This window comes from Oncorhynchus clarkii, chromosome 14 (genome assembly GCF_045791955.1).
Source record: "Oncorhynchus clarkii lewisi isolate Uvic-CL-2024 chromosome 14, UVic_Ocla_1.0, whole genome shotgun sequence".
NCBI lineage: Eukaryota > Metazoa > Chordata > Actinopteri > Salmoniformes > Salmonidae > Oncorhynchus > Oncorhynchus clarkii.
In genome coordinates, this window is record NC_092160.1 from 5,058,044 (window position 1) to 5,070,932 (window position 12,889).

Here is a 12,889-nt window from a genome sequence, read left to right on the forward strand (position 1 = left end):
AGTGCCGAAAAAAAATGAGAGGGAACGTTGGTTGAGTGCTATTGTTGATTTTGCCTTTAGAATGTGCTGGCAATACAGAATCCGTTTTAACTATTGTAACGAATTCAATGGCCGTGTTCGACAGCATCAAAACCTTGATGGGATCATGGGGAAATTGTTTCTGCCTGATCTACAAATCACTACTCATTATTTGTAGAACCGTCAATCGATCACAATTTACCCATGATACATAAGCGTTTTGATCCTCTCGAACACGGTTAAAAACACTGAATGTAAAAAAATTGAGACTCACCAACAATATATTTTGAGTCCTCTTTATTTCACCCTCAGAGCTTCTTGTGCCATCTAGTGTCCATAAGATGTAATGGTCCAATCAGCAACATTTTCACAACTTTTATTTTTAAACCAACAGTATTTTCTAATGGGGGCAGGTATCCTAGCGGTTGGGCCATTAACCGAAAGGTCGCTGATTCGAATAGCCGAACTGACCAGGTGAAAAATCTGCCAATGTGCTCTTGAGCAAGGCACTTAAACCTAACTTGCTCCTGGGGTAACGTACTATGGCTGACCCTGTAAAACAACACATTTACCTGCACCTATTTAGTGTATGTGACAATAAAAAAAATCTAATGTGCTATGTTATACTCGTGTGCGACGTAAAATACACTAGCTAGTAACCCCACCCCAAAACATGTAATTCTTAGAAGAAAGCTGGATCATAAACATACAGTACCAGTTAAAAATGTAAGTGGCTTTCATATGGGGGAGCCGGCCCTTTAAAGTTAGCAATTAAGATAAATAATTAACCACAAATGTTGGAATACTTTTGTTAGTGTTGAAATTATTTACAGCCCAAATCAGTAGACCAAGCTATAGTTATTGGAATTAATCTTGGAACATCTTGCAAAAACAAAGAACAGTATTCATTCTAAAATAATAGTCCATATAAAAAAAGCTTTTAAAATGACCATTTCAATGCATTGTACTTCATATCAATATATTCTTAAAGCATTACAGACTGGTATGACAAATATCATGACACTTAAATACTAACAAACAATATCTGGATGTTATGAAGAAAATCAAATAATCCTGGTTAGCAGTAGCCACTCATCTTTCAAAAAAAGAAAAAAAAAGGTCAACTGATGTGACCAAGATGCCAGTAGCAAGCTTAGGCACAACGTCAGTAAAACCGCACTCACTGTTAAATTTGTGATTAAAAAAAAAAACTAAAGCGTCAGAGGCGATTGAGTATAGTTGAGTGAAATGACATTGGCTGGGTACTGTACAGTGCTTTAAGTGAAAGTGAGTTAAATATAATGAGCTTGGGGGTTTTCATCCAAAGCAGGGGACTCATGAGACATCAAAACCACAATTTCTATCTCATGACATCACTGAGAAGCAGACGACAACAGGGCATTGTATGACAAAGCACCCCTCCAAAAAAGTGACCCTCTTGAGGCGAGGTGGATGGAAATGCTCCGTTTGGTGCTTTAATTGAGGAGAAGTGGGGGGAGCAGGCATAGGGTCATAAAACATCAGGGTTCAGGGAATATGGGGATATAGTTCTGTAGCTCGTCCTCCATGTTTTCCATCTCGGTGTTCCACAGAAGCTGAGGAGGCTTAGGAGACAGAGGAGGGTAGTAGACCTGCTATTGGCCAACAAGGAGGCAAGGGTATCAGAATCCAGATGGTGTCAGGACGTTCATGTCCCGGGGTTTGAGTTTGTGTGGGCGGGTCTGGAGGGATCTGTTGCCCTCGATGCTGTTGATCTCAATCTTGGGGGGGTTGAACTTGGCAGGGTCATCCACCATGAGGTTGACCTGGGTCTTGATGCCCTCCATGGTGCTAGACTTCTGCACACCAAAGTATGACTTTAGTGTGAAGCCTGAGGAACAGCAGAGGAGACAAGGTTGTTAACGTACCTGACAAAAAGGTATGGCATCAAAGCAAAAAAAATGCAACATCCATTACATTTCAAGTTATTTTTTAGAAACCGAAATGCTGACTTGACCATGACTATAGAAGACTATAATTCACACATTCTCTCTTGGGAACACAAAGTCTATTCTTAGACCCTTCTCACTTTTTTATACAAAGAAAGAAACAGTCCTGATAATTGAAACTCCTGAGGGACTGATTACTCACCTGTGTTGGTTTCTGAACCGGGGTCAGTGGTGGACTTCTGTACTACTGGGCGAGAAGTTCCAAATAAGCTCCACCTCTCCCCTCCCGCTCCACCTCCTCCCTCGTTGCCTCCCATTTCAGGGCTGAGGTTAGGACTACTGAGCTCTGGGGCAGCGAGAAATGGTGCAAGACTCTGGCTGTTGAACCAGCTCCTGTATGCCCACACACAACAAAGCTGTTAGAGACATAGAACAATTGAACCTAATGTGCCATCTGAAAATATTACTCAGATTTGAATCTAGTGCTCATTCAGAGGGGAGTGGACGTCTATTCTACTACAGGAACTCTTCCAAAACAGCCAAAAATAGCCATTTGATGCATACCTGCGGTTGAGTATCGGTGAGGAGTGGGGGCTGATGCTGGGGGTAACACAGGGGGTGCTGGAAGGGGTGCCACAAGGGGTGGATTGAGCTGATGTCGTAAGCCTGTCCTCCTTGAAGTCCCCGCTTGGCATTCTCAGCTTCTGCAGAGACAAAGAGGTAGAAAGATGCAGCTTAGACATGTTGTTCAGTAGCACTCTTGTCTGCAGCCCATGAGGGAGCGAGAGGCATGCGTTTTGCATGGTAAAGACACGCATACACAGACAACTACCCAAATGACGAGACCCAAGAGCAAGATTGTGACATTGAGGCGGGTCAAATGATGGTGGACCACGTAAACACACAAACCAAAGACCAGTTTGGCCTGTTTTCCCCCATCAACATTTGTTTTTGCATCAAACTAAGGATATTTGGAAACTGTTGACCGCAGTCAGTGCGAGAGATGAGTGATTAACCTAAGGGGGCCACTATCTGGCAGCCTACCAGGCTACACAAAGTCCATTTGACTGGTGCCCAGACAAATGATCTTCTAAGACCCCTCTCTATGCAGGAATAACATTCTTGTCGGCAGTGGTGAAGAGTACTGAAGTAAAAAAAAAAATACTTAAGTACTACTTAAGTAGTTTTTTTAGGGTGTCTGTACTTTACTATTTATATTGTTGACGACAACTTTTACTTTTATTTCACTTACATTCATAAAGAAAATAATGTACTTTATACATTTTCCCTGACACCCAAAAGCCCTTTTTGAATGCTTAGCAGGACAGGAAAATGGTCTAATTCACACACTTATCAAGAGTACATCCCTGGTCATCCCTACTGCATCTGATCTGACGGACTCACTAAACACATGCTTTGTTTGTAAATGATGTCTGCGTGTTGGAGCATGCCCCTGGCTATTCATTATTTATATATATATAAAACAATTCTTTATATAAGGAGTTAGAAATGATTTATACTTTTAGTATATTTTAGCAAATACATTTACATTTGATACTTAAATATATTTGAACCCAAATACTTTTAGACTTACTCAAGTAGTATTTTACTGGGTGAGTTTTACTTTTTCTAATAAGATATCTTTTTACTTTAACTCAAGCATGAAAATTCTGTAATTCTTCCACCACTGCTCCTCAGTCCAAAATGATATGATCACTGCATGCCACGTATTTATTATACACAAGTATATAACTCAGAGGCATCAAGCCAGGGAGTGTTTTCCCCAGGCCAAATAATAAACAGGCAGACCACAACTGTCCTGCACCCACCAGCACAAGTCAAGACCTGTCACCAAACAACGCCTATTCCCTATATAATCCATAGCAGGGTACCCAGAGTCAAATAAGGTTTCCCAGCTAGGTATCAATATTCCCAGAAGACTCAGCCTAGTATCCTATCTAGAGTTTCCCAGCTAATGAAATCCATAGAACCATCATATGCTAATGAAAAAGCATGCTACCCAAGCTCCAATCTTACCCTTTCGAGTCTGTTGATTTTGGTTACTACTATCTCTGGAACGATATTCTCTATGTTCCATCATTCTACATTCCTTCTGGGAATGTTGGGAGGAATATCCCATACTTCTGTGTGTGCTATGCTCCTGCATTCTCGGTCTGTCCTCACTGTTGCAATCCTTTCCTTACGAGTTCTGATCACTGTAGTGCTCATCATTCGAATGCAGCGTATACACTGATCCCTCTTAGTTAGTTTTCTCTGCTCCTAACAGTCTATCTAGAGGTTTCTTCTAGGGTGTCAGCACAAGACCCAAACATCTTTGGAACCCTGCCCTTTCGAAACCAAATCTGGTGTTCAGCACAGCACAAGCCGGTTGGGGACACATTTTGATGTCATACAACCACTTAGCCCTTGATCATGACTCTCAGTTCCATTACATTACAGAAGAATCATGGTGAAGAAGACGTCTTCTGTATGGGAGAGTTTCAGAGCCCAGACACTCCGTCTGAACAGTAACATGCATCGCTTGCAGTACGGTTTTGGAAGCATAAAGGACCTTATCTTTACTTTGTTTCAACTATACTAGAATGCTTTTAAAAAAACGCAAAAATTTTAAATATTGGTTATCGGTAACTGTATCAGGTTTTTTGGTAAGGAAAAGATTGGATATCAGTAACGACAAAAATGTCATATCGGTGCATCCATTCTTTATAGGGTTAGGGTTAGTTCCCACACATCCATATATCCATGTTACAGCACTTGTTTCCAGAAGACCGGCAGAAGACAGAGGGACCACCTGTATTAATTAGCTATCTAGCATGCTCCGAACACCTGTGTGCAATGTTCCCTCTAAAGCGGCACGCAGGCTCGCAGCTCCACCATGACTACCGTGCAGAAGAAATATCGCAGAGAAGCACGAGATTTAACTTTCACTCAACTTTCTAGAGTTTTCCCCGTTAATTAAAACTCAACGTTTCCCTTCACTGTGGTAATTGTGATCGAATCAATGCAATATTAGCCACTTTCAATGCAACATACCAAAACAAAGCAAACTATGCAAGAGATTTTGTTGTGGGCAGAACGCATCAGAGTAGGATTCTATTGCATTGACAGACACCACTCAGGCCCGTACTCTACACTGACCGGTGCGCCATAACAAGCAGAGATGCAGTAGGCCTATATACAAATAGACCATTGCCATATATGGATCTGTGCCATTCACTTAAACTGGACTTTTTACAGCATGAGCGGTCATGCTTGTTTTGTGAGATCAAAGCGAAAGCTACACATAGCAACGTGTGCACATTTGTACATATCCTTTGCTAGTGAGGTAATAGCCTAGTTATAAATAATTTGTAGTCAGCATTGGGGGAGAGTTGCTTCCTACATGAGCACAAAATATTGGCATTTCTAGACACTTGAAAAGCAAATCGGGTAAATAACTGTTGTTTGTCTTAAATGGGCAGTGTTGTATTTTGAGACAGGCTTGAATAAGCTAGGTAGCCAATAGGCAGAAGGAAGCATAATTTGCCTGATTCGCTGTAATAGTGGTATGGGAATAATAATTCATTTTATTTTGTAAAGTGGTATCTTGCATCAAACAACATTTTCATTCACCTCCTTATTTGATGGACAAGTGTATTAACTATGTTTTTTTCAAAAGTCTAATGAAATGTAGGCCTATATTGAACACCACACATTGGCTGCTAATGTAGGCTGAACGATAGAACAGCTAATTCCATGTTAAAATGTTATGGGATTAATTTTCTCCATTGTTTTTGATGAAAGGCCACTCTGGTAGGCCTACATTATGAACAAAAAGCCACGGTAGCCTACTTGACCACTGTTAAAACTTACTTAAAGCGGGTACAGCCTCAGCGTTCCCAGTAAACACGCGCCGGAAGTTACACAGAATTTTCACAACATTCAAGTTGGCTGAAATTTGCTCAGTGCCCAAAAATTTGAGGGAACATTGCCTTTGTGTAACGAAAGAAGGCTGCCAAAAACGTGTCGTCACTGAAAAATACTTTTGCTGCAACTGTGATAAAGCTGGTTAAAACAGTGGACAGTAAGTGTGCATTTAGCATTTGTGAAATTATTTTAATGTGAAATGAAAGTGAAGGGCTTTATGTTCCCAGAACCGTTTTGCAATTGAGAATCGATTCACGTTTCAATGGAGTATTTGGCTCTCAGAGCCAGTCTACCTCTGAAAATAACATAAGGTCCTTGGACCTTCAAGAGTAATGGTAAGAGCCCCACAGTGGAGGTTTCATAATACCCATAAAACCTAGCGGGCAAACAGGTAAATGGTTCCAATCGTTATCCCACCATGAATTTTTCCATAGGGAATTTTAGAAACAATTAAAATAAGGTGTGTGTTTCGTCTGTTTTGTGTAGGCTTACCCTGGCGTGAAATTTTAATAACTATCTCGGACAAGGTGACTTTTATAAATTTATTCGTCTCCACTTACTCTCAGATTTCGTGCAATTCTACAAATCCCTGCAGGTCATCTCTAGCTGACAACTTTGCTAACAGGTTTTGTGTCAATTTAAAACTTACACAAGACAGTTCACAGAAATGTAATTTGAAAGAAATGTAGCTAAATTATTGATTACTACAGGTGGCCAAAAGTTGAGAATGACACAAATATTAATTTTCACAATGTCTCAGTTTGTATGATGGCAATTTGCATATACTCCAGAATGTTATGAAAAGTGATCAGATGAATTGCAATTCATTGCAAAGTCCCTCTTTGCATTGCAAATTAACTGAATCCCAAAAAAAACATTTCCACTGCATTTCAGCCCTGCCGCAAAAGGAACCAGCTGACATCATGTCAGTGATTACAGGCAAGGATATTGCTGCCAGTAAGATTGAACCTAAATCAACCATTTATGAGATCATCAAGAACTTCAAGAAGAGCGGTCCAATTGTTGTGAAGAAGGGCGCCCAAGAAAGTCCAGCAAGCGCCAGGACCATCTCCTAAAGTTTATTCCGCTGCGGGGCACCACCAGTACAGAGCTTGCTCAGGAAAGGCAGCAGGCAGGTGTGAGTGCATCTGCACGCACAGTGAGGCGAAGACTTTTGGACGATGGCTTGGTGTCAAGAAGGGCAGCAAAGAAGCCACTTCTCTCCAGGAAAAACATCAGGGACAGACTGATATTCTGCAAAAAGGTACAGGGATTGAACTGCTGAGGACTGGGGTAAAGTCATTTTCTCTGATGAATCCCCTTTCTGATTGTTTGGGGCATCCGGAAAAAAGCTTGTCCAGAGAAGACAGGGTGAGCGCTACCATCAGTCCTGTGTCATGCCAACAGTAAAGCATCCTGAGACCATTCATGTGTGGGGTTGCTTCTCAGCCAAGGGTGTGGGCTCACTCACAATTTTGCCTAAGAAAACAGCCATGAATAAAGCATGGTAGCAACACATCCTCGCAACTTCTCCGAACCATCCAGGAACAGTTTGGTGACGAACAATGTCTTTTCCAGCATGATGGAGCACCTTGCCATGAGGCAAAAGTGACAACTAAGTGGCTCGGGGAACAAAACATCGATATTTTGGGTCCATGGCCAGGAAACTCCCCAGACCTTAATCCCATTGAGAACTTGTGGTCAATCCTCAAGAGGCGTGTGGACAAACAAAAAGCCACAAATTCTGACAAACTCCAAGTATTGATTTATGCAAGAATGGGCTGCCATAAGTCAGGATGTGGCCCAGAAGTTAATTGACAGCATGCCAGGGTGGATTGCAGAGGTCTTGAAAAAGAAGGGTCAACACTAGCGGTCGACTGATTAATCGGAATGGCCGATAAATTAGGGACGATTTCAAGTCTTCATAACAATCGGAACTAGGCAAGTGGTTAAGAACACATTCTTATTTTCAATGACGGCCTAGGAACTGTGGGTTAACCTGTTGCGACGACCAAACCCGGATCCGGGATTCTATTTATAGACCTAAGCTCATTACCATAACGCAACGCTAACTATTCATGAAAATCGTAAATTAAATGAAATAAATATGCTATCGCTCAAGCTTAGCCTTTTGTTAACAACACTGTCATCTCAGATTTTCAAAATATGCTTTTCAACCATAGGAAAACAATCATTTGTGTAACAGTAGCTAGCTAGCGTACCATTTAGCGTTAGCATTAGCGTTAGCATTTAGCAGGCAACCATCACAAAAACAAGTAAAGCCTTCAAATAAAATAACTTACCTTTGAAGAACTTCTGATGTTTTCAATGAGGAGACTCTCAGTTAGATAGCAGATGCTCAGTTTTTCCAAAAAGATTATTTGTGTATTAGAAATAGCTCCGTTTTGTACATCACATTTGGCTACCAAAAAAAAAAAAAAAAAAAAAAAAAAAAAACGAAAATTCAGCCCTCAAAACGCGAACTTTTTTCCAAATTAACTCCATAATATCGACTGAAACATGGCAAACGTGGTTTAGAATCAATCCTCAAGGTGTTTTTCCACATATCTCTTCGATGATATATCCTTCGTGGAAGCCTGGTTTCTCCTTGCTCTCAAATGGAAAAATAATTGCACCTGGCTTTGCGCTCCAATTTCGACGCAGGGACACCAGGCGGACACTTGGAAAATGTAGTCTCTTATGGTCAATCTTCCAATGATATGCCTACAAATACGTCACAATGCTGCAAACACCTTGGGGAAACGACAGAAAGTGTAGGCTCATTCCTTGCGCAATCACAGCCATATAAGGAGACAATGGAAAACAGAGCTTCAGAGATTCTGCTCATTTCCTGGTTGACGTATCATCTTGGTTTCGCCTGTAGAATGAGTTCTGGGGCACTTACAGACAATATCTTTGCAGATTCTGAAACTTCAGAGTGTCCAAAACGGTCAATAATATGCATAGTCGAGCATCTTTTCTTGACAAAATATTGCGCTTAAAACGGGAACGTTTTTTATCCAAAAATGAAATAGCGCCCCTAGAGATCCAAGAGGTTAACTGCCTTGTTCAGGGGCAGAACGACAGATTTTTACCTTGTCAGCTCGGGGATTCAATCTTGCAACCTTACGGTTAACTAGTCCAACGCTCTAACCACCTGCTTTACATTACACTCCACGAAGAGCCTGCCTGTTACGCGAATGCAGTAAGAAGCCAAGGTATGTTGCTGGCTAGCATTAAACTTATCTTATAAAAAACAAACAAATCAATCAATCATAATCACTAGTTAACCAATAATATCATCAACCATGTGTAGTTAGTTATCTAGCGTGTCCTGCATATAATCGATGTGGTGCGCAGTCGCGAAAAAGGACTGTCGTTGCTCAAACGTGTACCCAACCATAAACATTAATGCCTTTCTTAAAATCAATACACAGTATATATTTTTAAACCTGCATATTTAGTTAATATTGCCTGGTAACTTGAATTTCTTTTAACTAGGGAAAATGTGTCACTTCTCTTGCAACAGAGTCAGGGTATATGCAGCAGTTTGGGCCGCCTGGCTCATTGCGAACTGTGTGAAGACTATTTCTTCCTAACAAAGACAGCCAACTTCGCCAAACGGGGGATGATTTAACAAAAGCGCATTTGCGAAAAAAGCACAATCGTTGCACGACTGTACCTAACCATAAACATCAATGCCTTTTTAAAAATCAATACACAGAAGTATACATTTTTAAACCTGCATATTTAGCTAAAATAAATCCAGGTTTGCAGGCAATATTAACCAGGTGAAATTGTGTCACTTCTCTTGCGTTCATTTCACGCAGAGTCGGGGTATATGCAACAGTTTGGGCCGCCTGGCTTGTTAAGAACTAATTTGCCAGAATTTTACGTAATTATGACATAACATTGAAGGATGTGCAATGTAACAGGAATATTTAGACTTATGGATGCCACCCGTTAGATAAAATACGGAACGGTTTCGTATTTCACTGAAAGAATAAACATTTTGTTTTCGAGATGATAGTTTCCAGATTCAACCATATTAATGACCTAAGGTTCGTATTTCTGAGTGTTATTATGTTATAATTAAGTCTACGATTTGATAGACCAGTCTGACTGAGAAATGGTAGGCACCAGCAGGCTCGTAAGCATTCATTCAAACAGCACTTTCGTGCTTTTTGCCAGCAGCTCTTGCTCTGTTTATGACTTCAAGTCTATTAACTCCCGAGATTAGGCTGGTGTAAACAATGTGAAATGGCTAGCTAGTTAGCGGGGTGCGCGCTAATAGCGTTTCAAACGTCACTCGCTCTGAGACTTGGAGTAGTTGCTCTGCAAGGGCCGCGGATTTTGTGGAGCGATGGGAAACAATGCTTCGATGGTGGCTGTTGTCGTTGTGTTGCTGGTTCGAGCCCAGGGAGGAGCGAGGAGAGGGACGGAAGCTATACTGTTACACTGGCAATACTAAAGTGCCTATAAGAACATCCAATAGTCAAAGGTTAATGAAATGCAAATGGTATAGAGGGAAATGGTCCTATAATTCCGATAATAACTACAACCTAAAACTTACCTGGGAATATTGAAGACTCATGTTAAAAGGAACCACCAGCTTTCATATGTTCTCATGTTCTGAGCAAGGAACTGAAACGTTAGCTTTCTTACATAGCACATATTGCACTTTTACTTTATTCTCCAACACTTTGTTTTTGCATTATTTAAACCAAATTGAACATGTTTCATTATTTACTTGAGGCTAAATTGATTTTATTGATGTATAATATTAAGTTAAAATGTGTTAATTCAGTATTGTTGTAATTGTCATTATTACAAATACATAAAAATAAAATAAAAAAATTCATCGTCCGATTAATTGGTATCTGCTTTTTTGGTCCACCAATAATCGGTATTGGCGTTAAAATCATAATCGGTCGACCTCTAATATATACACACACACACACACACACACACACACACACACACACACACACACACACACACACACACACACACACACACAGAAAAACTAATATATATATATATTTCCTTCCTCCCTTGCCCCGCAAGTGTATACTCGTCAGACATCATCAGAGGTGTCCACTTAATTTGAGGGCTGAGGGGATAGGATGTCTTTTAAGTGTTTGGAAAGCAGCCAGGGTTTCCCAAACTCGGTCATGGAGGCCACGTCTTGGTGTTTGCCCTAGCACTACTACACAGCTGATTCAAATAATCAAAGCTTGACGAGTTGGCTATTTGAATCAGCTGTGTTGTGCTACGGCAAAAAAACAAAACGTGCACCAAGGGCCGAGTTTGGGAAACCAGGTCTAAGAGGTGCGCCAATGGGCCATTTCTGAAACATAGCATAGGCTGGCTAGCTAGCGTTACAGGCTAAGGGCTAATTATTTGTTTAGCTCGAAATGACAACCAACCATGTGGCTTGACAAATCTTTTGAGTTGGCTAACTAAACAACTTAGCTAGCTAGCTAACTAACCTGCAACCAAGTAAACTCTTTAAAGTTACCCATATAACGTTAGTGTGATGTTTCTTTGAGGACAACAACACAAACACAGCTAGGTAGTAGCTAACGCGTTAGCTAGCCCAGTGAAAACGCGAATATTGCATGGACCAAATTGGCTAGAGCCTGAGCAGCCGTAAAACGTCGCCTAACTAAAAAAGCTTAAACTAACGATGATTACAAAAATAACGAACGTTACTTTGCTGTCCTGATACGATATCGGCAGAATACACGTAAAGAGGTACACTTTGTGCTAGCTAAATTAGCTACGTTGACGTTACGTAAAGGTCGGTTAACTATTCAACTGTTATGGCTTGACAAATAGCAAGATTTGGCTCTGATCAAATACCTTTTCATGGGAAGATTTCTTTGACTCTCCAGGCCAATCCACTCTCTCATTTTAGCCATTATTCGTTGTTTTTCAAGTGTAATAAACAAATACAGCACGGAGGTACAATGTGTATTGCAGCTACGAACCTAAAAATGGCCTCATTCTCCCTTTGTTACAGGTGTTCCGATTGGCTGTTTTAGGGAAAACGTGGGCTCGTCTAATTTAACTGTGTTGCCTGGCAACATGCACAGCACAAATAGCACTCAAATGTGGAACAGACAGTTCTTTAATTGTTTCAACATTGTTTCAATAATATATAGAACTTTTCTCACAGCTCTGGTATTTAAAGCTTTTTTGAGGCCTTGCTCACAATGCATTCTGTGGCAGCCCAATGACCAATCGATATATGTATGTATGTATGTGAGGCTCTTGATCAAATCTTTGATCATGACACTGGTGAGGAGGAGAGAGGCCAAGAAACTGACTGTGAAGTAGTAGTCTGCACAATATGTTTCATCTGAGTATTGGTTATAGACAAAATAATCCATACATTCATACTTTTTTTTTACTCAAAAACGAGTTGTATGAGCTCAGGTCAATGAGGCCTACAGGCCATAAATAGCCAATTGAAGTTCACAACTTGGAATGTTCACAAGAACTTAAGTTGATAAAAATATCTAACACAACATTAGGTGATAAAATATGTATTGTTATGGATTTATATTCAGATATAATGGGGCGGTCATTTTGGACCGGGAACACATAATTAATAACATGAAACAAATCCAACAGGAGGGTTAAACCGCATTATGTAATTACGCACCTAGAACCCTGAAAATCTAATTGAGAACCTGGCAGTAAGTCAGATAATCTAAAAACAAATAAATCACACAAGAAAATAGCCCTGATTTGTTATTGGTGACAATTTATATATCCAGTAGTATTTTCATAAACTTTAGTAGTGGTGTTTGTTTTACACAAAGTAACATTTCTATAAAGCTATTGAGCCATTAAATGTGTTGATTGAAATGAGTCAACCACATGTGGAAATCATTCACCTATAAAATAATGTGATTATGTTTATAGTACAAACATCTCTGTGTCCTGTTGAATATGAGTGGATACATTAATTAATATGTGTTACATTGTTGGTTATGCCTCCACTTGCC

The 12,889-nt window shown here is 40.3% G+C and overlaps 1 protein-coding gene across 1 annotated transcript; it reads right to left on the reverse strand.

The window, feature by feature from the left end:
• Nucleotides 1–300: 300 nt before the first annotated feature.
• On the reverse strand, nt 301–11,909 carry LOC139366160 (putative monooxygenase p33MONOX). The gene is made up of 4 exons (XM_071103327.1): nt 11,739–11,909; nt 2,511–2,650; nt 2,149–2,339; nt 301–1,888 (listed from the first exon to the last, which is right to left on the reverse strand). Exons 2-4 carry the CDS (start codon nt 2,639–2,641, stop codon nt 1,680–1,682), a joined length of 531 nt encoding a protein of 176 aa, XP_070959428.1. The 5' UTR covers nt 2,642–2,650; nt 11,739–11,909; the 3' UTR covers nt 301–1,679.
• Between the last annotated feature and the right edge of the window lie 980 nt (nt 11,910–12,889).